A 27,447-nucleotide genomic window follows, 5' to 3' on the forward strand; every position below is an offset into this window, starting at 1 on the left:
TTCTGGAATGTGTCTAGTGACTAATACTTGGTGCGTATGTTCGATCCATGCAACGAGAATCACAGGTTAAGTACACATTTGATTACAGGTGAGCATTGTAGACTGCATGAAGTGTGTACGGAATGTATTGCGACAAAATTAGTTAGCACATTGGAACAAGTATTCAACATGTTAAAAAATCATGAAACATTCGTCAACAAGTATTTGGCAAGACAATCATGGAAGCTTAAAGATGGTTAAATACAAACAGAATTTGTTCATGCAAACGTCATTGACATGAACCCACAGGAGTAAGTTTGAAATGTTCGTCATCAGAATGTAAGAGCACTTTCTGTTATATCGCACAGCCTTGACTTTCGCTCTGTGTTCGTTTGGAAGAAGAACAAAATAAACAAGTCCAGGGTACAATACAAACTAGAGTCTGCACCAAAATCAAGTCCAGGGTACAATACAAACTAGAGTCTGTACCAAAAACAAGTCCAGGGTACAATACAAACTAGAGTCTGTACCAAAAACAAGTCCAGGGTACAATACAAACTAGAGTCTGTACCAAAAACAAGTCCTAGAGTCTGCACCAAAATCAACATTGAAACTAATGCTACAGTGAAATATCATTCAACAAAGATGTAATTCTTAACAATCTATAGACAGCAGTTGATCTCAACTTTTGTTGGGTTTTTTTCAAATTTATGCGAACACATTTGACCTGGTACAATGACCTCTTCATCATACATTTAGAATAACCAATTTATAAACAACACAAAAATGTCAAACTTAAGGGAGAGTTAAGAAGGATATGAAAACTACAAAAAGTTTGAATTAGTACTGTATTCATATTTAAAAGAAATCTACTCTAGTTGTCTCGTTCTGCTTCTCTGGAGAAACAAAATCCCAAGCTATCAAGCGTAAGTTTAATGGCAAGCAAATCCTGATCATAGAATTGGCAAACCAGCCTAAACCAAATCACAGGTACCATGATTGTGGGCATGATTGCCTCCATTCATTTGGTTTCCACAGCGTTTTATTCACATTTGCGTTTTACAAATCCATAAAATCTATTATACAACAAAGAAGCACAAATTTCATTTCCTATCACAAGCAAACTCCTTTTTTTAACTGAATCCTTCATTCTTGTTCTGTGGTACACAAAAATTATTGATATTAAGAAACAATTGTAAGGGAACTATTCTTAATAGACACAGAGTACTTTGAACACTCGTCAGAGTCAAGGAACAGCAAACTGCTCTCATCAGCAAAAAAAACCCAGCTTCAAACAGTTATTTCTCCTTTGCATCAAAGTCCACGACTTTCCGTACAAACCTCTCTATCAAAATAAGACAAGCTTCTATAACATGAATTCATTCAAAAATCACACAAAGCTTCTACAAAATGAAATCATTAAATCACAAAATTATATATATTGAAATCATTAAAAAAATCACACAATGTAGCGAGAGCTTGTGGAAGATCAGTTCAAACTTGCACATAGTGTCAAAGTGTATTCCTTTAAACGCAGGTTGATTCAGAATGCATTGCTATTAAGCCGAACCAACTCATTTGGTTAACCGTCTAGCTTAATCAATAGCTGATCCCAACCAACTGATTTGATCTGACAAACGACTGACAGTCTAGTTTAACCAATGATGAGCGTAACCATATGATTTGATCAGACCGATGACCGCCCAGCTTGTCTAACGCTGAGCATAACTAATCAGGTTGATCAGACAAATGATTGACAGGCTAGCTTGTCCAATGATGAGTATAAACAATATGATTTGGTCAGACCAATAAATGACCGTCCAGCTTGTCTAACGCTGAGCATAACCAATCAGTTTGATCACACAAATGTTTGACAGGCTAGCTTTTCCAATACATAAGCCTAAACAAACCCAATTTCACCAGTCCAATGATTGACAACCGGACCAGTCCAATAGCGTTTTGCTTCTACACAGCTACGGTAAAAATATATCAATAATTAATCAGATTCTCTGTAGTTTGGTTCGGTGGAAATAAAGTAGTCGTCGAAAAAGGTGAAGAGGAACTCGAAGGTGGGTCTCTTCTCTGAATCCTTGTCCCAACATTCAATCATTTTCTCATACACAGCATCCGGCGTCTGCGCAGCTTTCTGCATGCGGTACCCACGATCCACCTGCTCCAGCACCTCACGGTTGTTCATACCTGAAAATAACAAGCAAAAATTAAGGTCAGTGCTCAGCCATAACAACGTGGGCAAAGACAGTGCAGCAAAGAAGAAAGTTTCAAGCAGAAGAAAAAAATCAATCCATGTACCGTATTTGACGGACTACAAGTCGCGACTTTTTTTCAAAAAAAATCGCATTGCGGCTTATAAAAAGATGCGGCTAAAACGTTACCTAAACTTGAATAGCATTCACCTAATTGAAGTCGCCACGAATTTTCATTTCGCTCGATTAGCGATTACCGGTACTTTATTAGCTCTCTACTCAAGACTCGGCGCTTTTCTCTTTCTTTCACGAATCTTCGTTTGTCAACAAGTCGTCGTGACAAGATAGCGTACAGAGAAACACCGGATGTATCAGGATTTCGCACGCGCGAGATTTCGTTTTTTTGTGTCTCGCGATAGTTGGAGGAGCGAGAGCCGCCATGTTGTGTTTTTGTCTGCTCAAAATGTGCGCAAAAGTCGTAAATCATCCCAAAAAAGCTTATTCCGGACGGGACTACATGTGTGTGTTGGTTACAAATCGTGTGTGTGTGATATTTTTCTTCAAACTTTTTCACTTTTCTTCTTTGTTTCACTTGTTTATTCTCGGAGCCGATTTCGCCAAATACCGTACTTTCGTTTGCCTGGTTGTTTTGATTGATTGACACGATCTGATTATATTTTTTTCGACGGCGGCTAATATAGTGACGCGGCCTATACGTGGTTCGTCCCAATTTATTTTTTTTTAAGTCGGGGGTGCGGCTTATAAAACGGTGCGTCTTGTAATCCGTCAAATACGGCATTTGTCGAGAAGGTCTAGCTGATTACTGACTGAAAGGTCTGTGAACTAATGGTCTTTGTTTGGCATTGTCACATATAGGTTCTATTCTATCACTTTGTTTATTGCTTTTGCACCAGGAAAATTCTTTTAAAAAAAACTTGGATTATTGGTAAAACAAATTATCTTTAAGAATTCCAGAAGAATAAAGAACCTCTGCCCCAATTTTTTTTTTAAATAAATAAACTAAAATATCTCCTTTTTTGGAAATGTTATCCTCTGACCTCAACAAGACTAGAAGACTTAAATATGTATTTTTAAAGGAACATAAAACATTGTAAGAAACAGAAAAAAATAAGCATTTAAACTTGGCTGAGTTCAGAAATACAGGAATTAACATTGCAAGGCCTTTAGTTAACTTCAACACAAACTGTGCAACAAAGATTAGTCATTTCAATGTCATCAAGACAACACCAAACAAGACAGCCACGGCATGAATTCAACAACTGGAACGAATCTCAGGCAAGGTGAAAAAAGACAACAACAACAAAAGTTGTAACATAAACAAATGAACACAGGGATGCTATATAAACCCACAAAGCTTTTGAGTCACCATTCCAGTCTCTACGCTACTGCTATCATCCACAATTTCTGATTGCTGAAAGAAAGCAGACGATTAAGCTGTACTGTGATGCACCCCACATTTTTACTATAACTAATACTAATCTGCCACCAATGCTTTTGCAACAAATACCACGTGAAATCTTGTTTGTCTATATATGCCTAACAGAAACAATTTGAAATAACTGTAGGTGCAAGCCTTTGGGATGAGAAACAGGGATCTATTCCCACTATTCTGGGCAAAGAAAAATCATCCACATTGGGTGGCCGAGTGGTAACGCACTTGCGCTCGGAAGCGAGAGGTTGCGAGTTCGACCCTGGGTCAGGGCGTTAGCAATTTTCTCCCCCCTTTCCTAACCTAGGTGGTGGGTTCAAGTGCTAGTCTTTCGGATGAGACGAAAAACCGAGGTCCCTTCGTGTACACTACATTGGGGTGTGCACGTTAAAGATCCCACGATTGACAAAAGGGTCTTTCCTGGCAAAATTGTATAGGCATAGATAAAAATGTCCACCAAAATACCCGTGTGACTTGGAATAATAGGCCGTGAAAAGTAGGATATGCGCCGAAATGGCTGCGATCTGCTGGCCGATGTGAATGCATGATGTATTGTGTAAAACAATTCCATCTCACACGGCATAAATAAATCCCTGCGCCTTGAATATGTGCGCAATATAAATTGCATAAAATTAAAATAAAAAAAATAAAAAAAATAAATCCCTGCGCTTAGAACTGTACCCACGGAATACGCGCGATATAAGCTTCATATTGATTGATTGATTGAATCCAGAAGTGGAAGAGACATTTCATAGAACTGATCAATTGATTAACCCTTTCACAGCCAACGTAACATACACTTCCCAGTACCACTTAAATGGTACACCTAAAAAAAACACTCATAGACATACTAGAGCAACTTCATCGATTCAAGTATACGAATAGTATCCTTTTAAACCAAGTACCAACATTTTCTTGCTGCAACGTTTTCTAGTGCATATAGTTACGTCACAACACAACTGTAGCTATTTCAGTGAACAAATCACTCAAAAGTAGGGGTGGGACTATAGGAGTGCTTTGGTGAGAGTCAACACATAGCTTTCAAAGATGCCAAGTTTCCTTTCTTTGAAACATTATAACATTAAAACAATGCGGTATTACAAAATTCATTTCCAAACGTGTGTATCCTTCAAAATTCATGCTGTTAATTGGAGTCTGTGTATACATATCAACAAGTGAAGCAGTGAAAGGGTTACGTTAAAAAATTAAAAAGCTGCACAAACAAAAAATGGCAGCCACATCTACTACCCAACAGCTCCAAATGTGGAAGTGTATGACCTCAGTACTCATCAAAGAACTTAAACAATGAGCGAAAGGCTGGTCTCTGTTTTGGATTTTTCCCCCAGCATTCCTGCATCTTCTTATAGACGGCATCAGGAGTCTCCCGAGACTTTGGCATGCGATATCCATCAGTAACTCTTTGTATTGCTTGGCGGTTGGTTAAACCTGACAGCAGAGGGAAAACTCCAGTTCATGAAAGGCCATCAAAAGGCATCAAATTGTTCTGAAACAAAGTAGCTTAAAACCCTATTATCGCATTTTTATTGATCACATGACAAAAGCAGCTGTTGTCATTGGTCAACTAGGAACTGTATATCAATTGATATCGCGCAGGAAGTGCCTAGTGAATTTGATATCGTGCAGGAAATAGTTTATGAATTTTAGTTTTGAAGAAAAAAATCTCACCTGAAGGAAACAAATGTCTCCCTTCTTTTAAAATCCCAAATTCATAAAAGGAAAGTAACTGCATCAGAAAGATTAAGCTGTGCAATGACAAAAAAACAACTTCTCCCACCCAGCTTTAACAGAGAAGCAGTAGAAAAGAATGTTACAATCTTACCGACTGAGAGCCATAAACAAGGCTGACCTTGAAAGTACCAGTACTCAGAAAACTGTGAGATCTCTTAGTGTTTCAGCGCACATCACTCACAAACAGGCAGGAAATAAGCAGACGATTTAAACAGTTCGCACCTGCATGAACCATTCTCCACCCTTCTTAGTCGTAGCCATACAACATCAAACCCAGGCATCTTTCGGTTTTACACAGTTACAGAGCCTTCGGAGGACGCCATTTTGGATGCGTCGTCTGCACTCAGTTGGACTGAGCTTCGACAACATTATTATGCAGTCCGTCGACGCCGACAAATACCTGGAAGCTTTCTTGGACACAGCAAATGAGCCAAAGAACTTCACTGATACAGCCTGGCGCACTTCAGTTCCTGCCATCGATCAGAATTGCCAAATCGCACAGTCAAAAAGTCTACGCCGGACTGATGAAGTAACTGGGACTTTCGTACTTGGTTGTTCCTTCCAACTCCACTGAACTTGTTGGCCTTTGCTTGTGATCTGTTTGGACCGTATATCTTAGTTCGGTTTGCATTTTAAATGCGTTATTTTTGTTTGAGAAAAAGAAACTGTTACTGAAAAATAAAAGTAAGAGCAACGAAGTTCAGTGCGAAAGCAAGAAAAGACAAATCCAACATTTCCAACATGGCAGTAGCCTCCCTTGCGTTCGTCCGACTTCTTGGGACACGGGTTAATGGTTCCTACTGTTCCGAAATCGAATGTGATAAAATCATTATCGTTAGATTTGACCGTGATATCAACATTTATCAGTCTAAATGTCTCGAAAGGCTGAAATCATATCAGATCTAGGCTCCCGCCTCCCGCCCTGATCTGATATGATTTCAGCTCTCTCGACACTCAAGACTGATAAATGTTGATATCACGGTCAAATCTAACGATAACTAATTTTTGTTTGTTTGTTTGTTTGCTTAACGCCCACACACAAGACAGCAGTCGCAGCACAGGCTTCATGTCTCACCCAGTCACATTATTCTGACACCGGACCAACCAGTCCTAGCACTAACCCCATAATGCCAGACGCCAGGCGGAGCAGCCACTAGATTGCCAATTTTTTAAAGTCTTAGGTATGACCCGGCCGGGGTTCGAACCCACAACCTCCCGATCACGGGGCGGACGCCTTACCACTAAGCCAACCGTGCCGGTACGATAACTAATACTGACAAGTCATCACCAGAACCACAAAGAAACATGTGTTATAGACATGTATCTGATCCTCAGTATGAATCATTTCAAACAGCTGACCACCAAGCCTTGCCATATCAAGGCCTTGTGATGAAGATCTCTAAAAGTCTCCACTAGACCTGAACGTAAAGTCATTACAAAGCTCAAAGTGCAGCGGAACCCCCATCATAAGACCCCCCACCCTGTTTTCTCACATTTTCTCTTCAGAACCTCTGTAAATAACTAAATTTACCACCATTTCAAGACTCCTCCCATTTAACACCTGATTTTCTCCGAATTTTGGAGATCTTAAAAGGGGGTTCCCCTGTAACACAGCCATGGTGACAGGCATCAGAGGACCGACTCAAGCCACAGCCATGGTGACAGGCATCAGAGGACCGACTCAAGCCACAGCCATGGTGACAGGCATCAGAGGACCGACTCAAGCCACAGCCATGGTGACAGGCATCAGAGGACCGACTCAAGCCACAGCCATGGTGACAGGCATCAGAGGACCGACTCAAGCCACAGCCATGGTGACAGGCATCAGAGGACCGACTCAAGCCACAGCCATGGTGACAGGCATCAGAGGACCGACTCAAGCCACAGCCATGGTGACAGGCATCAGAGGACCGACTCAAGCCACAGCCATGGTGACTGGCATCAGAGGACCGACTCAAGCCACAGCCATGGTGACAGGCATCAGAGGACCGACTCAAGCCACAGCCATGGTGACAGGCATCAGAGGACCGACTCAAGCCACAGCCATGGTGACAGGCATCAGAGGACCGACTCAAGCCACAGCCATGGTGACAGGCATCAGAGGACCGACTAAAGCCACAGCCATGGTGACTGGCATCAGAGGACCGACTCAAGCCACAGCCATGGTGACAGGCATCAGAGGACCGACTCAAGCCACAGCCATGGTGACAGGCATCAGAGGACCGACTCAAGCCACAGCCATGGTGACAGGCATCAGAGGACCGACTCAAGCCACACCCATGGTGACAGGCATCAGAGGACCGACTCAAGCCACACCCATGGTGACTGGCATCAGAGGACCGACTCAAGCCACAGCCATGGTGTCAGGCATCAGAGGACCGACTCAAGCCACAGCCATGGTGTCAGGCATCAGAGGACCGACTCAAGCCACACCCATGGTGTCAGGCATCAGAGGACCGACTCAAGCCACAGCCATGGTGTCAGGCATCAGAGGACCGACTCAAGCCACACCCATGGTGTCAGGCATCAGAGGACCGACTCAAGCCACAGCCATGGTGACTGGCATCAGAGGACCGACTCAAGCCACAGCCATGGTGTCAGGCATCAGAGGACCGACTCAAGCCACAGCCATGGTGTCAGGCATCAGAGGACCGACTCAAGCCACAGCCATGGTGTCAGGCATCAGAAGACCGACTCAAGCCACAGCCATGGTGACTGGCAGAGGACCGACTCAAGCCACAGCCATGGTGTCTGGCATCAGAGGACCGACTCAAGCCACAGTCATGGTGTCTGGCATCAGAGGACCGACTCAAGCCACAGCCATGGTGTCTGGCATCAGAGGACCGACTCAAGCCACAGCCATGGTGTCTGGCATCAGAGGACCGACTCAAGCCACAGCCTGGTGACTGGTATCAGAGGACCGACTCAAGCCACAGCCATGGTGACTGGTATCAGAGGACCGACTCAAGCCACAGCCATGGTGACTGGTATCAGAGGACCGACTCAAGCCACAGCCATGGTGTCAGGCATCAGAGGACCGACTCAAGCCACAGCCATGGTGACAGGCATCAGAGGACCGACTCAAGCCACAGCCATGGTGTCTGGCATCAGAGGACCGACTCAAGCCACAGCCATGGTGACAGGCATCAGAGGACCGACTCAAGCCACAGCCATGGTGACTGGCATCAGAGGACCGACTCAAGCCACAGCCATGGTGTCTGGCATCAGAGGACCGACTCAAGCCACAGCCATGGTGACAGGCATCAGAGGACCGACTCAAGCCACAGCCATGGTGACTGGCATCAGAGGACCGACTCAAGCCACAGCCATGGTGTCAGGCATCAGAGGACCGACTCAAGCCACAGCCATGGTGACAGGCATCAGAGGACCGACTCAAGCCACAGCCATGGTGTCTGGCATCAGAGGACCGACTCAAGCTACAGCCATGGTGACAGGCATCAGAGGACCGACTCAAGCCACAGCCATGGTGACTGGCATCAGAGGACCGACTCAAGCCACAGCCATGGTGTCTGGCATCAGAGGACCGACTCAAGCCACAGCCATGGTGACTGGCATCAGAGGACCGACTCAAGCCACAGCCATGGTGACTGGCATCAGAGGACCGACTCAAGCCACAACCATGGTGACAGGCATCAGAGGACCGACTCAAGCCACACCCATGGTGACTGGCATCAGAGGACCGACTCAAGCCACAGCCATGGTGACAGGCATCAGAGGACCGACTCAAGCCACAGCCATGGTGACTGGCATCAGAGGACCGACTCAAGCCACAGCCATGGTGACTGGCATCAGAGGACCGACTCAAGCCACAGCCATGGTGACAGGCATCAGAGGACCGACTCAAGCCACAGCCATGGTGACAGGCATCAGAGGACCGACTCAAGCCACAGCCATGGTGACAGGCATCAGAGGACCGACTCAAGCCACAGCCATGGTGACTGGCATCAGAGGACCGACTCAAGCCACAGCCATGGTGACTGGCATCAGAGGACCGACTCAAGCCACAGCCATGGTGACAGGCATCAGAGGACCGACTCAAGTCACAGCCATGGTGACTGGCATCAGAGGACCGACTCAAGCCAATCACAGCTTGCTCAAGGAAAACTAGTTTGCAGGTTTGGACAAGCCCAGACACAAAGAGTGTGCGTACCCGGGTAGGGAATCTGTCCCTTAGTCATGATCTCTTGCAGCAGGATTCCGTAGGACCACACGTCAGACTTGATGGTGAACTTGCCGTACAGCGCAGCCTCCGGCGCCGTCCACTTGATGGGGAACTTGGCCCCTGCAATTCAAATTGGTACAGGTTTAGGATCTGACAAACAAAGGGAAGTAAGCACTCTAACTGCATACGAGCTGCGCAACAAAAAGTGAGAGTTATGCTCAACCAATCTTCTGTCACCTGAGAGAATAACAAGCATTGAAAAAAACAGGCAACTTTTATTATCAGTTTTAATCGTACTGGTTTGGCCAAAAAACAATCAAAATGGGACTCCCATGGCTGTAGCATGGACCTATACTACCCGTCCAAAAAAAACCAAGGCAGCTAAAACCAGACACACACACACACAGACACGCAAACACGCAGACACACACACACACACAGACACACAAACACACACGCAGACACACACACAGAGGCACCTCTTCGTTTCTCTCACCTGAGTGTGGATTGTACTCTCCGTCTTCAATGACCTTGGCCAGGCCAAAGTCGGCGACCTTGACGATGTTGTTGTCGCCCACAAGTATGTTCCTGGCAGCTAGATCCCTGTGGATGTAGTTGTTCAGCTCCAAGTATGACATCCCGCTTGCAACCTGGTGCATAAAATAAATTAAAATATAGAGGGGTCCATTCATGCCATTTCTGATAAAGTAATCGTTTGGTTAAGTGGAACAAATTTTGATTGCCACCTGATGTATAAGTGAATAAATCTATTCATTCACAGTGACATTTTGGTTATATATTTACTGTTTCACACACACACAGGCACACACACACACACACACACACACACACACACACACACACACACACACACACACACACACACACACACACACACACACACACACACACACACACACACACACACACACACACAAGAATAGTGTAAATCGGAGTCAGAGAGGTGACTCTTCAGACTCAAGATCAGAAATTAAATATAGAAATTACATAAAGTCTTGAGAAATTCCATGTCCTTTCTTCTCTTAATGGCAAGCCCTCATGCAGCATTACTCAAGTGATCAACAGCTTCCAATGTGAAGATATAAGACTGCTATTATTTGGGCAAAGTTCACTTCCTAAAGCTCGCTTCACAATTCACAAATTCTTTGAGAAATTAACTTGAGGCTCAATTAAGGGCATACAGGCTGGCATTGTGCAAGCCATTTCTTCACGCTCAATGAAGGGCATACAGGCCGGCATTGTGCAAGCCATTTCTTCACGCTCAATGAAGGGCATACAGGCCGGCATTGTGCAAGCCATTTCTTCACGCTCAATTAAGGGCATACAGGCTGGCATTGTGCAAGCCATTTCTTCAGGCTCAATGAAGGGCATACAGGCTGGCATTGTGCAAGCCATTTCTTCACGCTCAATGAAGGGCATACAGGCTGGCATTGTGCAAGCCATTTCTTCACGCTCAATGAAGGGCATACAGGCTGGCATTGTGCAAGCCATTTCTTCAGGCTCAATGAAGGGCATACAGGCTGGCATTGTGCAAGCCATTTCTTCACGCTCAATGAAGGGCATACAGGCTGACATTGTGCAAGCCATTTTTTCACCTGTGCGGCCATGTCAATGAGACTTGGGATCTTCTGGTGACGGCCTTGTCCCTCCCGCAGGTAATCCAGAAGGCTGCCGTGAGCCATGAGCTCTGTGACGATGTAGATAGGTTCCTCTTTGGTGCAGACAGCGTAGAGTTTGACTAATTTGTCGTGTTGACACCTCTTCATGATCGCGGCTTCGTCAAGGAATTTTTCTACAGTCATTGTATCCGGTTTAAGCGTCTTGATGGCCACTTCTCTTGTTTTCAGGTACCGTCCTGGAATCCCAAAACAAGATTGAATAAGTAATGGAACCTTTCGCTGACGTCTTCATATAAGATTTTTGTGTCTATTCATCTCCATTTTGAACACCTCGAAAAATGTATCTAAATTTGTTTAGGTCTTGACACATCCGTGACAGGACGCGTATACAGTCGTTCCAGCAAAGCATCGCAGCCTGCCGGGCCGCATATATAGTCCTTTCACACAGATAGTGGTCTAAGGTACAAAACTCCTGTTTGTTTCGAACATACAAATGCTAAGAGTTACTTCCTATGCTTAGTACTTCCGTTTACCAAAATCTAATCAGAATTCAAAGTGGGTTTGCGCAATTTTTCGACGAATAAAATGTATGGAAAGCAACCTTTGAAGAAGTTGTGATGGCGGCAGACTCAGGCTGGCAGGACGATGAGGGAGAGGCAAAGCCAGTCACAATAATGTTAACAGAGAGGGAGAGCCAGTCACAATAATGTTAACAGAGAGGGAGAGCCAGTCACAATAATGTTAACAGAGAAGGAGAGCCAGTCACAATAATGTTAACAGAGAGGCAGAGCCAGTCACAATAATGTTAACAGAGAGGGAAAGCCAATCACAATAATGTTAACAGAGGCAGAGCCAGTCACAATAATGTTAACAGAGAAGGAGAGCCAGTCACAATAATGTTAACAGAGAGGCAGAGCCAGTCACAATAATGTTAACAGAGGCAGAGCCAGTCACAATAATGTCAACAGAGATGCAGAGCCAGTCACAATAATGTTAACAGAGGCAGAGCCAGTCACAATAATGTCAACAGAGAGGCAGAGCCAGTCAAAATAATGTTAACAGAGAGGGAGAGCCAGTCACAATAATGTTAACAGAGGCAGAGCCAGTCACAATAATGTTAACAGAGAGGGAGAGCCAGTCAAAATAATGTTAACAGAAAGGGAGAGCCAGTCACAATAATGTTAAAAGAGAAGAAGAGCCAGTCACAATAATGTTAACAGAGAGGAAGAGCCAGTCAAAATAATGTTAACAGAGAAGCAGAGCCAGTCACAATAATGTTAACACCTCTCACACGGCATATTGTAAACGCCATGAGCCATGAGCCTCCCTCTGGGAGGGTATGTGCGTAGAAATACTCACTAATAAATAATAATAAATAAATAACAGAGAGGCAGAGCCAGTCACAATAATGTTAACAGAGGCAGAGCCAGTCACAATAATGTCAACAGAGAGGCAGAGCCAGTCAAAATAATGTTAACAGAAAGGGAGAGCCAGTCACAATAATGTTAACAGAGGCAGAGCCAGTCACAATAATGTTAACAGAGAGGGAGAGCCAGTCAAAATATTGTTAACAGAAAGGGAGAGCCAGTCACAATAATGTTAACAGAGAAGGAGAGCCAGTCACAATAATGTTAACAGAGAGGAAAAGCCAGTCAAAATAATGTTAACAGAGAAGCAGAGCCAGTCACAATAATGTTAACAGAGAGGCAGAGCCAGTCAAAATAATGTTAACAGAAAGGGAGAGCCAGTCACAATAATGTTAACAGAGGCAGAGCCAGTCACAATAATGTTAACAGAGAGGGAGAGCCAGTCACAATAATGTTAACAGAGAAGCAGAGCCAGTCACAATAATGTTAACAGAGAAGGAGAGCCAGTCACAATAATGTTAACAGAGAGACAGAGCCAGTCAAAATAATGTTAACAGAGAAGGAGAGCCAGTCACAATAATGTTAACAGAGAGGCAGAGCCAGTCACAATAATGTTAACAGAGAGGCAGAGCCAGTCACAATAATGTCAACAGAGAGGCAGAGCCAGTCACAATAATGTTAACAGAAAGGGAGAGCCAGTCACAATAATGTTAACAGAGGCAGAGCCAGTCACAATAATGCTAACAGAGAGGGAGAGCCAGTCAAAATATTGTTAACAGAGAAGGAGAGCCAGTCACAATAATGTTAACAGAGAAGGAGAGCCAGTCACAATAATGTCAACAGAGAGGCAGAGCCAGTCAAAATAATGTTAACAGAGAGGCAGAGCCAGTCACAATAATGTCAACAGAGAGGCAGAGCCAGTCACAATAATGTTAACAGAAAGGGAGAGCCAGTCACAATAATGTTAACAGAGGCAGAGCCAGTCACAATAATGTTAACAGAGAGGGAGAGCCAGTCAAAATAATGTTAACAGAGAAGGAGAGCCAGTCACAATAATGTTTACAGAGAGGGAGAGCCAGTCACAATAATGTTAACAGAGAGGGAGAGCCAGTCACAATGTTAACAGAGAGGGATAGCCAGTCACAATGTTAACAGAGAGGGAGAGCCAGTCACAATGTTAACAGAGAGGGAGAGCCAGTCACAATGTTAACAGAGAGGGAGAGCCAGTCACAATGTTAACAGAGAGGGAGAGCCAGTCACAATGTTAACAGAGAGGGATAGCCAGTCACAATGTTAACAGAGAGGGAGAGCCAGTCACAATGTTAACAGAGAGGGAGAGCCAGTCACAATGTTAACAGAGAGGGAGAGCCAGTCACAATGTTAACAGAGAGGGAGAGCCAGTCACAATGTTAACAGAGAGGGAGAGCCAGTCACACTGTTAACAGAGAGGGAGAGCCAGTCACAGTGTTAACAGAGAGGGAGAGCCAGTCACAATAATGTTAACAGAGAGGGAGAGCCAGTCACAATGTTAACAGAGAGGGAGAGCCAGTCACAATAATGTTAACGGAGAAGGAGTCTTAAAAGAGAAATAACTTGACTAATGCTATGAATGGAAAGGTGGGAAATGTAGGTCTAAATGTAGAGGGAGTCTTCAAGTGCAGGCTATCAAACACAGGTATCAAACACAGGTATCAAACACAGGTTGCCTCTTTTGTTTTCAGGTACAAGCCTTGGTCCCCCATCCCCATCCCCAAACACACACACCATTGACACCTACAGACCCACCTTTCCAAACCTCCCCAAACACACACACCATTGACACCTACAGACCCACCTTTCCAAACCTCCCCAAACTGGCCAGCGCCGAGTCTCTTCTCGAAAGTGAGTGTGTTGCGGTCGATCTCCCATTTGTCCTTGGTCTCTCGAGACAAGTCCTCCATGACGGGCTCTGGCTTGGGACAAGGTTTGACCAGGCGCTGACACAGACCGTCAGCACTCTCTGCACACACACAGACACAGTATGGGGTTAAGTGCGTGTAACATTCCAAATCCAACGAAACAAATAGTATGGATGTGTGTGTGTGCGTGTCTGTCTGTCACTGTCTGTCTGTCTGTTTGTATAGTGTGTTCTGTCTGATTTTTCCCTCTTGCTTCATGCCTTACAATGCTTTAAAAGAACCGTAGCATCAGACCTCGAGCAAGTACAGCAGACTTCCACTAACTCGCGGTCTTTGGGGTCCAAAGATTTTTTATCGCGATATATCCGATTCGCGATGCAGTTTGGGGTCCAATTAAAGGGAGGAAACCGCGTTCTCTTCTGAGTCAGATAAAAACGCGGTTATTTCCCTTGTTGGTCACAAAAAGCCTGTGAGCGTCACGTTGGCGTGTGTGCGTTTGCCGTGTGAGTGCATGTGTGTGTGTGCGCGCATGTGTGTCTGTGCGTGCGTGTGTGTGTGTGCGCACGCACGCCTGGCATGTGGTTGTGCTACAATGTTCATGTGTATGTGTTACTGCGTTTCTCGCAAGTGTGACGCTTCTGTTGGCAACTAAGTTCTCAAAAGATTAACTGCGATGACACGTTTTCTTTTATCAGCAGATGACGATTTCTTTTCTTTTTTCTCCGACTCATACCTCGTCACAAACTTCCTAGTTAATCAGACACAGACAGACACAGACGTACACTGTACGCGTATAGCGACTCACTGCGATAGTTTGATCAGAATGATTGGTGGATCAAAATCATTGGTTGACGTTTACGTTTTTAGATGTGTCAGTTACATGGATAAGCTTTTTTTGTTTTGTTTTGCTTTGTGTGAGTCTGAGTTGACACACGTTTTGTCTTTGGCCGAAAGCATGTAGATTTCTTCTTTGATTGTTTGCTTTTTCTGCCACCTGCTATAACGCAAGAAGCTGAAGCACTTCATGGCGCCTGTAGAAAATCCGGGGCGTCTAGCTGAGATCGTGATTAGCAGGACTCGAGTGTTAAATTGCATGCCGGACTAGATTGCAGAAGACTGAAGCGCAGTTTAAGCACTTGATTGGCGCCTGTGGCCACCCCGACCGTCTAGCAGAGATCGCAATTAGCTGGACTCGAGTGTTCAACTGCACGCCTGACTGGCCATACTGACTGGTCATACTGACTGGCCATACTGACTGGCCATACTGACTGGTCAGACACTTAACCTCTCTAGGCACGTGGCCAATTTGACGATACCGATCGTGGCATGAAAGTTCTTGACTGAGTGGGGCACGTGCGCGTGAAAGGTTTGTTTTTCTTTTGTTCGCAGGCCTCGATCAACCCGTAATGTACACAACCTGAAAACACACACACACGTAGAACACTATTTGGAGAGACTGAGGGAGAGAAAGAGAGAGAGACTGATAAGATGAAATGACAATTTACTGCATGATGGCCATCGGACCCAGAGAGAGATAGCGTGGTTATGATAGAACATTTTTTCATGATCTGTACTATTTTTTGGCCTTTACGTGACTAATTTGGTAAAAATAAATTATTAAAAAAAACCTAAAAAATAATTTTTTTTTATAAAGGTCGGTCCTGTTTTTTTCGGGGTCCAAGAGGTCTCCACGATATAGCCGAATTCGCGATTTAGTGGACAGCGAGTTAGTGGAAGTCTGCTGTATATCCGTAAAAATGAACATCATGGCGTAAGCCTACATGCCCCTAGTGGGACTAAATTCAGACAAAGATCTGAATACGCTTGCTTCTAAACTTGTGATGAAGTACAAGGTTGTCGTCACCAAGACTGAGACTGGTCTCAAAAACCGGGAAATCTTTAGATGATGCAGTTGTTTTTTATTTCAAACCCTCGAAGTATTCTCCCTTAGCGGCTACACACAGTTTAAGTCGTTGGACCCAGTCAAGAAATGACCGTTTGAAGTCGTTTTTTGGCACCTGGTTCAGACACTGGAAAACAGCCGATCCGAGGGCTGATCGACTGTCAAATCGACGCCCAGCCAATTGTCTTTTCAGATGAGGAAACAAAAAAAAGTCACAGGGTGCAAGATCAGGAGAGTAGGGAGGATGTGGCAAAGTTTCAAAGTTTTCTTCCTCCAGGTACTCTTTCACCACCTTGGATTTGTGAGCAGGTGCGTTATCATGAAGTAATTTGATCCCTTTCAATCCTGTAGTTGGTCTGGCTCTCTTGTAGTAACGAACGATGCCAGCAAGAACTTTTTCCTTGTAGTACACCCCAGTGATGCTTCTGCCTTTTTCGCGTGGTTTTTGAAAAATGACGCCCTTTGTGTTATAAAATATTGTGTATAAAACCTTCCTGCCGGAGCGACTTTTTCGCACGATCCGAGGGGCATTGGCACCTTTTTTTATCCATGCTTTGTTTTGAGCTTTTCTTTTTGGCTCAAAGAAGTACACCCAAGTTTCGTCTCCAGTCACGATCTCATCCAAGCGTTTTTGATCACATCCGTCGTATATCTTGAGTAGCCGTTGGGCAAACGTAACCCTACACCTCTTGTTCTCTTCAGTGAGGAAATGTGGTACCCATCGCGCGCACACCTTTGTGTATCCAAGTTTGTGTTTTAAAACTCTCAAGACAGACGACGACGAAATGTCCAGTGTTTCGGCGATAAAATGACTGCTCACTCGGGGATCTTCATCAACTAACCGTTGCACATGGGACACCATTTTATTGTCGGTGTGGTTTCTTCACTTTTCCCCTTGCATCTTCCACAGACGTTTTCCCTGTTGAGAAATGCTTTGCCCACCGAAAAACTGTCGCGCGAGATGGTGCTGTGCCTGGGCTTACAGTTCTCAGCTCTTCAAGGGTGTCACCGGCCGTTTTACCAAGTGCCGTTCTCAGTCTGGGAGACTTTCTCCGCCCACACCCATCACTCGGAGAGAAACCGATGATGGTCTTGGTCACCAATTTGTTCACCTCAACTGTTGCGAGCTGGTTCTAGTGTGCTTGCAGCAGACCCAGCACAGCACAGATCCACTTCTGGAATCTTAAGCTAAATGTGTCCCAAGACACACATTTTGTAGTCCTGGCATCCTGAAAGGTAGAGGCCCCAACCTACAGGTTTGCTACCATACCAAAAACGCCTCCAGACACGGGAACTTGGGAGCAGAGGCAACAGCTCCGCTTGAACCTCAGAAACCAAATGTGCCTCCAGACACACAGATCCCTTAGACGGCCGAGGCTGTGGCCTCTAAGGTTCTCTTGTACCAAACCGCCTCCTGACTCTGCATCAGATTGCTTGCGCTGGCATCTGCTTACATAGACCCACATTAAGTCACCACCGAGTGGTAGACACAGACGACATTTGGTAGCACTGACTGCCAGCTTCACGGTAATGCGTACCCATAGCGCGGCTCTGCATGGGTGGGAATGTTCTGAGCAAAACACTATGTGTTACTCCATACCCCCCGCCCTCCATGGAACTTCTTGACCCCAACAGATTGGGGGGGGGGGGGGGGGGTTTGCCCAGTCGGTAGAGGCGCTGGCTTTAAAACCGGTTGTTACTATCCGCGTGGGTTCAACCCCCAAGTTCGGCGCGGGATGTGTGTCCCAGAGTCAACTTTGTGCAGACTCTCCTCGGTGTCCGAACACCCCCGTGTGCACGCATGCGCACGATAAAGATCCCAGGGTCACAGCGAAAGCCTCAGGCCTAGGAAACACGAATACATGCATGCAAAAATATGAAGCCCGGGTGTCCGTTCGGCCAACAGCCAAAAAAGTAACCATTTCAGCACTGACCCAAGACGACCCAACCAGGTCCCAAGCCCATTTCAGGTCTCCTCTAGCAGCCGGCAGCCAGCGGTCTACATCCCCCCCCCCCTCCCCCGCATTTTTATTTTTTATTTTCATACAAAGCCGGGTTTTTCCGTGTAACATGCCCCTAATGGCTTTGCCGTGAGGGCGTAAAACTTTCATTTCACTCCCACGACTCACCTTTGTAATGTGAAATGAGCTCCATGAGGTTGGAGAAAGTCCTGCGTGTCGCGATGTAGCACCCTCCGTCATCCTTGTTGCGAATCTTGTAGTGCCGCACAACCGGCTCCCCTCCCCTCGAAGTGTCCGCAGGGTTGTCTCGCACTGACAGCGCATAAGATCCTAGGAAACACACAAAACACAACAGAATTGAATGCAACTGAATGCTTCAGTCAAATATCTTATTTTTGTGCATTAGACTAATTTAGAGCCTGGGAAAGCAACTCATATAAAGTAACTGATTGCCGAGACCCTACAAAAAACCACCAGAAACAGAATAGAATCAACTGTAACAAATATTTACATTTTGAGTCCTATTTCTAGTACACAGAACACTCAAAAACATCGGAGAAAGAATCGAGTCGACTAGAACATCAGTCCGGAAACAGAATGGAAGCAACTGTAACCGATTGCTCGAGCTTGAGTTTGGGTCCTTATTGCAATCAGGACCCCAGAAAACATTGAAAACAGAATGATATTGGAGTCCTTATTGCAGAACGACATCATGATACTGTGTGCCCATTAAAACCCAGCCATGTCCACCAATTATGACAAAGAGTTAAACAGTAGCAAATAACTTAATTAGAGATCATTCAATCTGAAGAAATTAAGAATGGGAAACAATGCCAAAGGAACAAAACATGAACCTGTTGAGTGACAATTGCCACAGGAATAAATTACAGTTAGTATGTTCATATTTTAGTTCCCATATCGCACCAGCTAAAGTTAAAAAAATGTATTTTAACACACATATTGCAGAGATAAGGTTGCAACACCCATACAAACACACACACTCATGCAGGCACACACACACAAACACACACTCACATTTACACACACACACACACTCACATTTACACACACACACTCACTCCGTCTCTCTGTGAAAATACCTGTGTCAATAAATGGCAGTGTACAGTGCCCTAAAACCAACAAGCCAAAACCGGTACAAGCAACAACAACAAAACCGGTACAAGCAACACAACAAAACCGGTACAAGCAACAACAACAAAACCAGTACAAGCAACAACAACAAAACTGGTACAAGCAACAACAACAAAACCGATACAAGCAACAACAAAACTGGTACAAGCAACAACAACAAAACTGGTACAAGCAACAACAACAAAACCGGTACAAGCAACAACAAAACCGGTACAAGCAACAACAAAAACAGGTACAAGCAACACAACAAAACCAGTACAAGCAACAACAACAAAACTGGTACAAGCAACAACAACAAAACCGGTACAAGCAACAACAAAACCGGTACAAGCAACAACAACAAAAACCGGTACAAGCAACACAACAAAACCAGTACAAGCAACAACAACAACAAAACCGGTACAAGCAACAACAACAAAAACCGGTACAAGCAACAACAACAAAACTGGTACAAGCAACAACAACAAAACTGGTACAAGCAACAACAACAAAAACCGGTACAAGCAACACAACAAAACCGGTACAAGCAACAACAACAAAACTGATACAAGCAACAACAAAACCGGTACAAGCAACAACAACAAAACCGGTACAAGCAACAACAACAAAACGAACAAACAAACAAATAATGAAAAATAAAGGTCAGGATTACAGCAAAAAAAATTGCTATGAATATGAAAAGGCAACAATTCCTAAGTGTTTGTGTTGGTATTTGAGCGCAGAGGGAAAACAATCGGGAATGCAGACCACAAAAAACTGCATCTGACAGTCATTTTTATAGATGGTAAGGAAGTGGTATTTCGACAGGATATGTAACTCTTGATACAATGTGATGAGAGGTAGTGTGAGTTTGTCCACAGTGTCTGCAATCACAACACTGCTGTTTGTTGATACCAAAATAAACCTGAATCATAACTGCGTTAGAAAGAATTACTCTCTCTAGACAGAGTAGCGATGAAGACCCAGAGAAACAAGAGTAGCGATTAAGACCCAGAGAAACAAGAGTAGCGATGACGACCCAGAGAAACAAGAGTAGCGATGAAGACCCAGAGAAACAAGAGTAGCGATGAAGATCCAGAGAAACCTTATTAACTCTGCATACACAGCCATGACGTCAGAAACTACACCTGCCCATGTGACCACACCTGTGCAAATCACCTGTACTCTAAAGACATGAAGTCTAAAACAGTGTCCCAAACCGTTGTTGTGCTTGGGATGAAGTAACTTCTATGAAGCCTGAACAACACTTGAGGATTTTGCTTACCCACTGTTGCACCAACTGGGACACCGCAGTTGTCTACCTTCCCAATTCGCTCCCTTGCCCTTGCACTCTGGAACTCTATGCATGCATTCTGAACTAAATTTGTGGATTATCAAAGTCTATTCTACAATGTTCACATTATTTACAAGTCTCAGATGTTTAAAATGCTCAAAAAGTCATTTTATTTTGAAGCGGTACTTGCTAACTATGTGTACACAATTATACGCCTATTGTCTGTAGGTACATTTTACACACTCGTTTCATGGCAAGTCAGCCAGAGGGCTGATTTCATGCTGAAGGTAGGTATTATCCCCTAACTTCACATTCAAAGGAAGGATGGGAGTGACTACAAACTGGTGTGAACGCTGGAATCACATCTATCTTCTCTTTGCCACACGTTTTATCCAAATCATGTAAAGACACACTTTTTGCAATTAACAGGTCCCAAATCTTATTCTAAGATCTATGACGAATTACCTCCCTTCAGCTATCAGATATTGCCGACTACTTTTCAAAACCCGTATTTGTTTACAAGTGTGAAACCTGGCTTCCACAAGTGACAATTACTCTGTTATGCCAATCAGTCAATGGCAAATCAAAACCACAAAGATACCATCATATTTGACAAGACAAAAACATTGAAATGGTGCATCATGGTGCATGTTAGCTGGCCAATCTTATTTCCAGTATTTTTAAGGTTTTTACCATGTGAAAATGACCGTATGACCCCCTCCCTGCTCTTAAGTACTGTTAACATTGAACATTTTAAACTATTTCTGAATAGGCTTGGTCTTGTTACAAATAATATCCTTCTCATGTAAGTGATCTTCTTCAGCGTTCGATTGTTGTGTCCCTCATATAATGTTAGGCCTGCTGATCGTATGAACTTGCAGGTTTGGTGCATCTTTCTTTCTTTCTTTATTTGGTGTTTAACGTCGTTTTCAACCACGAAGGTTATATATCGCGACGGGGAAAGGGAGAAGATGGGATAGAGCCACTTGTCAATTGTTTCTTGTTCACAAAAGCACTAATCAAACATTTGACCTTACCGGGAGAATGCAAGTTTCCAGTACAAAGGACTTAACATTTCTTACATAGTGCTTGACTAAAATCTTTACAAACATTGACTATATTCTATACAAGAAACACTTAACAAGGGTAAAAGGAGAAACGGAATCCGTTAGTCGCCTCTTACGGTTCGGTGCAGGTCTTCCACAGTTGCCCACAGTTTTGTGTGGGGGGTTGTCCTCTCTCATCATATTCAACCACTCAACTCGATCTGCGCACCTTTGTTTACAGGTGATAATAGCATCCATCCACATGCAACACCTCAGATCTGCGCACCTTTGTTTACAGGTGATAATAGCATCCATCCACATTCAACACACCTTTGTTTACAGGTGATAATAGCATCCATCCACATGCAACACCTCAGATCTGCACACCTTTGTTTACAGGTGATAATAGCATCCATCCACATGCAACACCTCAGATCTGCACACCTTTGTTTACAGGCGATAATAGCATCCATCCACATGCAACACCTCAGATCTGCACACCTTTGTTTACAGGTGAAAATAGCATCCATCCACATGCAACACCTCAGATCTGCACACCTTTGTTCACAGGTGATAATAGCATCCCTCATGGACACATACACACAAATCACCAGTCACTGTCCACTGTCCCCTGTCCACTGTCCCCTGTCCCCTGTCCCCTGTCCACTGTCCCCTGGATGCTCTCATCACACATAAAACCCTCAACAGATCTGTTGGGTGACTTACAAGCCCAGGGCGCTACCTTTAAACCTTAGAATCGTGAGCTCACCTGGACTCGTTTCGCTCTCCCTGACCAGGAAACTTCCCAACGAGGCTGTTGGTGCTTTCAAAGCTCGCTCGGCTTCCTTTCTGGTCACCTGACCAAAGAACCAGCTGTTTGTGGAGAGAAACGCAACAACAGCAAGAATTAGCACCATTAGACTTTAGAAAGTTTATTTACAAGGTTACATTGTTTACGTGGTTACCGTAAACATGCCTTCTGTCCACAAAATATAAAAGCGTTAGCTTGAGTTTGTGCCCCTGCTGTATTCCTTTCTATTACTGTATCATCAAACAATTGAATAAAACCTTATTCAAACCAAGCGTACTTTGAGGTGTGTTACCTCGTTTTGGAAACAAACACTAATAACATCTGCTCTCAGCTAAAACAAAAAACAGGCTAAAATTGTTCACCTTACACCCATAATATACTATCAAAATCCCAAATTTGCCCATGTTTTGACTTCTGCAGATACAAATTATGAAAAGTTGGCAAATCCTACGACAATCAAAGGTCATACCTGGACCGAACATTCAGCAAACAAGACTAGTCAATTTCTTTCACAATGGTACAGAAAACAGAGAAATTCTCTCTTCAAATCTTTCACACAATAACACCTTCCCTCCCCTATTTTTTAAACATAATTTTTCTGTGATGGTAAATTAGATCATTTTCTTTAATCTAACATTCACTCCTGGGATTCAATTGCGTTTTCGAGCAAGATACAAATTGCTGGGGACATAATTAAGATAGTTTTCTTCAGTCTAACAACACTCACTCCTGAGATTCAATTGTGTTTTCGAGCGCGACATAATTGCTGGGAACGTAGCCTTCCTCTGTGCCTTCCATGTGCCGGGCCAACCACCATGATGTGTCCGACTTGTCGTCCAACAATTCCATCAGGTCGCCCTTCTGGAAGGTGAGGTCGCCTTCCATGTGTTGTTCATAGTCGTACAGTGCCCGTATCAGCCGCTTGCCTGAAAGAGAAATCAGTAAGAAAAATCATGTGTCAATGTGTAGTGCTGAGTATAAGCAGGAATGTGAAACAGTGTTTGCCAAAATCACCATTTAAGGTTTCGGCATGCTTCAAAAGTATAAGGCAGTCCATAACATCACCTTTTTAGAATTTGTTTTAAAGTGACACTGATATTGACAGGAACATTTTCGGCGACTTTAAATATTGTCAGCTGTCAAACGACATACTTGATATGTGCAAACTTACTCAGTTTAGACTTTTGGTGTAAACAATTGAGCTTGCTATCTCAGTTTAGACTTCAGGTGTAAACAATTGAGCTTGCTATCTCAGTTTAGACTTCTGGTGTAAACAATTGAGCTTGCTATCTCAGTTTAGACTTTTGGTGTAAACAATTGAGCTTGCTATCTCAGTTTAGACTTTTGGTGTAAACATTTGAGCTTGCTATGACATGTTTTTAATGCTTGTATGTTATTTCTTACGAGAAAACTTTTTATATGTAAAATGTAAAATTCTAATGTCCAATGTAAAGCGCCATGAGACTGCCATTTGGCGGTGAACAGCGCTATAAAAGAATGTTTTTTTATCATTAGGCAAAACAAAACAAAAAGTCTGTTTACGGTAACCCGACCGACCCTATTTTTTCATGCGACCCTAGACTTTTTTTTGGCATTTGAGAAAAAAAAAACACCAAAAAAACCCTAAAAATATGGTTTTTGGGGAAAAAAAAAAAAAATTCCCGACCAACCGACCCTATTTTTTTGGCCAATGTTACCGTAAACAGACCCTTTTTTTTTTGCCTTATCATTAACACAGTGGAGCCCCCTTGTGAGACCTGAAGTCAAGATTCAACACTTCCCCTTCAAGACCTTGCTTCAAGTCACACTGTCTCAGGTCACAACATCTGTAAATTTGCCCTGATTTTAGGACTCGCTCTTTTTCTCAGATTGTTAGAGGTACTTATAGGGAGTTTGACTGCACTTTGGATTTCATGCGGGTTATGCACAAATTCTATATATTTGTATGCACCTTTTTTTTTTTTACAATACTCACAGTTACAAAATATTCATAGATAAATTAAGACACATACACTAAGTACAGCACCTGCTCAATACAATTTTACATTCGCCCCCTGTTGTGCAGTAATTATGTTCGCGCATCGACGGGCTGCATGTCGGGAAATTGCACATGGGTTTGAATCTCATCCCAGACAATGACTTCTCTCAGTACACAAGACTCTTCTGACTATGAGAATATAACATTCAATTCAGGGCAAACAAAATTAAAAAAAAAAAATTTCACAAGACAAAAGCTTACTGGGTAAAGAAGAACTACAGTGTTGTCACTGGATAAAGAAGAACTACAGTGTTGTCACTGGATAAAGAAGAACTACAGTGTTGTCACTGGATAAAGAAGAACTACAGTGTTGTCACTGGATAAAGAAGAACTACAGTGTTGTCACTGGATAAAGAAGAACTACAGTGTTGTCACTGGATAAAGAAGAACTACAGTGTTGTCACTGGATAAAGAAGAACTACAGTGTTGTCACTGGATAAAGAAGAACTACAGTGTTGTCACTGGATAAAGAAGAACTACAGTGTTGTCACTGGATAAAGAAGAACTACAGTGTTGTCACTGGATAAAGAAGAACTACAGTATTGTCACTGGATAAAGAAGAACTACAGTATTGTCACTGGATAAAGAAGAACTACAGTGTTGTCACTGGATAAAGAAGAACTTACAGTGTTGTCACTGGATAAAGAAGAACTACAGTGTTGTCACTGGATAAAGAAGAACTACAGTGTTGTCACTGGATAAAGAAGAACTACAGTGTTGTCACTGGATAAAGAAGAACTACAGTATTGTCACTGGATAAAGAAGAACTACAGTGTTGTCACTGGATAAAGAAGAACTACAGTATTGTCACTGGATAAAGAAGAACTACAGTGTTGTCACTGGATAAAGAAGAACTACAGTGTTGTCACTGGATAAAGAAGAACTACAGTGTTGTCACTGGATAAAGAAGAACTACAGTGTTGTCACTGGATAAAGAAGAACTACAGTGTTGTCACTGGACAAAGAAGAACTACTGTGAGTGTTGTCACTGGATAAAGAAGAACTACAGTGTTGTCACTGGATAAAGAAGAACTACAGTGTTGTCACTGGATAAAGAAGAACTACAGTGTTGTCACTGGATAAAGAAGAACTACAGTGTTGTCACTGGATAAAGAAGAACTACAGTGTTGTCACTGGATATAAAGAAGAACTACAGTGTTGTAACTGGATATAAAGAAGAACTACAGTGTTGTCACTGGATATAAAGAAAAACTACAGTGTTGTCACTGCAGATAAAGAACTACAGTGTTGTCACTGGATAAAGAAGAACTACAGTGTTGTAACTCCCAGACTCAAGGGACATTACTGTCATAAAAGTCATGCAGTGTGATCTCTGTCTATCCTGGTTACAAAAAAAAAGTAAAGTCAGAAACCATGGAGGCTTTTACATGTCAAAACTATGGGACCGCTGACCGGCCGGGTGTCTCACAAATTTGTCACACCTAAAAAGGTATGCACGAGTGACCAAAGACGGGTCTGTGAACAACACTAGAACTACCTTACAACAAGTATTGTTACTAACTTACCGACTGAAGGTGACGCACCATTTGTTAAATTTGTGGGATCTTTCTGATAGTCGTTCTTCCGCCGCTTGGCACTTTCATCTTTGCTCAACTCCCCTGGAATGGAGTTGAATCCTTGTGACGCTTCCACCCCTTTGGTGGGTTTTGACTGTAAGCACCCCATGTTTAATGTCTCAAAAACCTGGTGGCCAAAGTTTGGTTACTATGGATGTTTGTTTCCCTTTGTGAAGCAGTAACCAGCCCAGTGCTGCCTTCGGAGCTGAAACTGGAGGTGTGTGTTTTTCTGTCAACTTCACAGCAAGCTGTGGATTAGCTTCCGAAGAAAAGCTGACTTCACAAAACCGAGCTGCTTCAAGGCCTTATCAGCTCATTTTTATCCATGATGTCTTTTGGATGTCTTTTCTGAAACAGAAAAAGGCCATTTTTACTTTCAGTGATAATATGAAAATTCTAATTGTTTTAGTGAGTGTTTCCATCTTATGGGTAAAACTGTATGCATGCACGATGCTTATTCAAAATAGTTACCTGTTAGCAAGGTACATGTTAAAAGAAGCATTATGCACTACTTTTAAAAATAAAAGTGATTTGTGGCATACAGTTATTTGTTTCTACATTTCAACTTTGGAAAAATAAAGCTAAATCTCTCAAAACATACAACACAAGTACAACTTGAACCATTAAGTGTTAAGCTGCTAGCAATAGTTCATTCTTCCCCAAATGGGTTTGATATCCCTGGCCAAAGGAATCTGACAATCTCAATCAGTATTTTTGTTTGTACTTTTCCACTTTTCAGTACAAGTAAATGGTGTGCAGGAGATTCACCATAACTCTTTTTTAACATGTGATATCAAAATACACAACTGATACACGTCCCAACCACAGCTCAGGAGCACATTGTTTTTAACTTCCTTGAAAGCGACTATTCATTTTGCTGCCCTCGATGCAAACAATCAGATGCTTGATTCGTTTGAAACCCATTGTGTCGAAATAAGTGTCACAATTTGTTATTCTAGACAGTAGACTCTAATAAATGATTTCAAACAAAAGCATGTGACACTTGTTTGGGGTTGGGGTGGGGATCTAGCTGCAGCTGCTTCCTCTCAAGTTTTTTAGTCTTGGCCTTAGAAGGCAGCTGCTAGACATCCCCCCCCCCCCCCTCCCTTTCAAACCAACCTCATTAATCAATTTGCATAATTTATAGTGAGATTCTTTTTCTCTGAATCTGTTCTATCCAACCTATTGGTGTTACAGGTACAATGCATGTTGTATC

General features: G+C 43.3%; 1 protein-coding gene across 2 annotated transcripts in view; it reads right to left on the reverse strand.

Moving 5' to 3' along the window:
• Positions 1-844: 844 nt before the first annotated feature.
• Positions 845-27,447, reverse strand: part of LOC138966019 (proto-oncogene tyrosine-protein kinase Yrk-like) — a 37,293-nt gene continuing 10,690 nt past the window's right edge. The window contains exons 2-10 of one of the 2 annotated variants that reach the window (XM_070338109.1): positions 26,199-26,579; positions 23,344-23,542; positions 22,575-22,678; positions 18,503-18,664; positions 14,407-14,571; positions 11,182-11,441; positions 10,062-10,215; positions 9,554-9,685; positions 845-2,178 (exon numbers count right to left, since the gene is read on the reverse strand). In XM_070338109.1, coding sequence (XP_070194210.1) covers positions 1,976-2,178; positions 9,554-9,685; positions 10,062-10,215; positions 11,182-11,441; positions 14,407-14,571; positions 18,503-18,664; positions 22,575-22,678; positions 23,344-23,542; positions 26,199-26,340 — 1,521 coding nt within the window. In that variant the 5' untranslated portion in view covers positions 26,341-26,579 and the 3' untranslated portion in view covers positions 845-1,975. Of the gene's footprint in view, positions 2,179-9,553; positions 9,686-10,061; positions 10,216-11,181; positions 11,442-14,406; positions 14,572-18,502; positions 18,665-22,574; positions 22,679-23,343; positions 23,543-26,180; positions 26,580-27,447 lie in introns of both variants that reach the window. The other variant, XM_070338108.1, reaches the window with a different exon arrangement.

The sequence above is a fragment of the Littorina saxatilis genome, linkage group LG5 (assembly GCF_037325665.1).
Source record: "Littorina saxatilis isolate snail1 linkage group LG5, US_GU_Lsax_2.0, whole genome shotgun sequence".
NCBI classification, from domain to species: Eukaryota; Metazoa; Mollusca; class Gastropoda; order Littorinimorpha; family Littorinidae; genus Littorina; species Littorina saxatilis.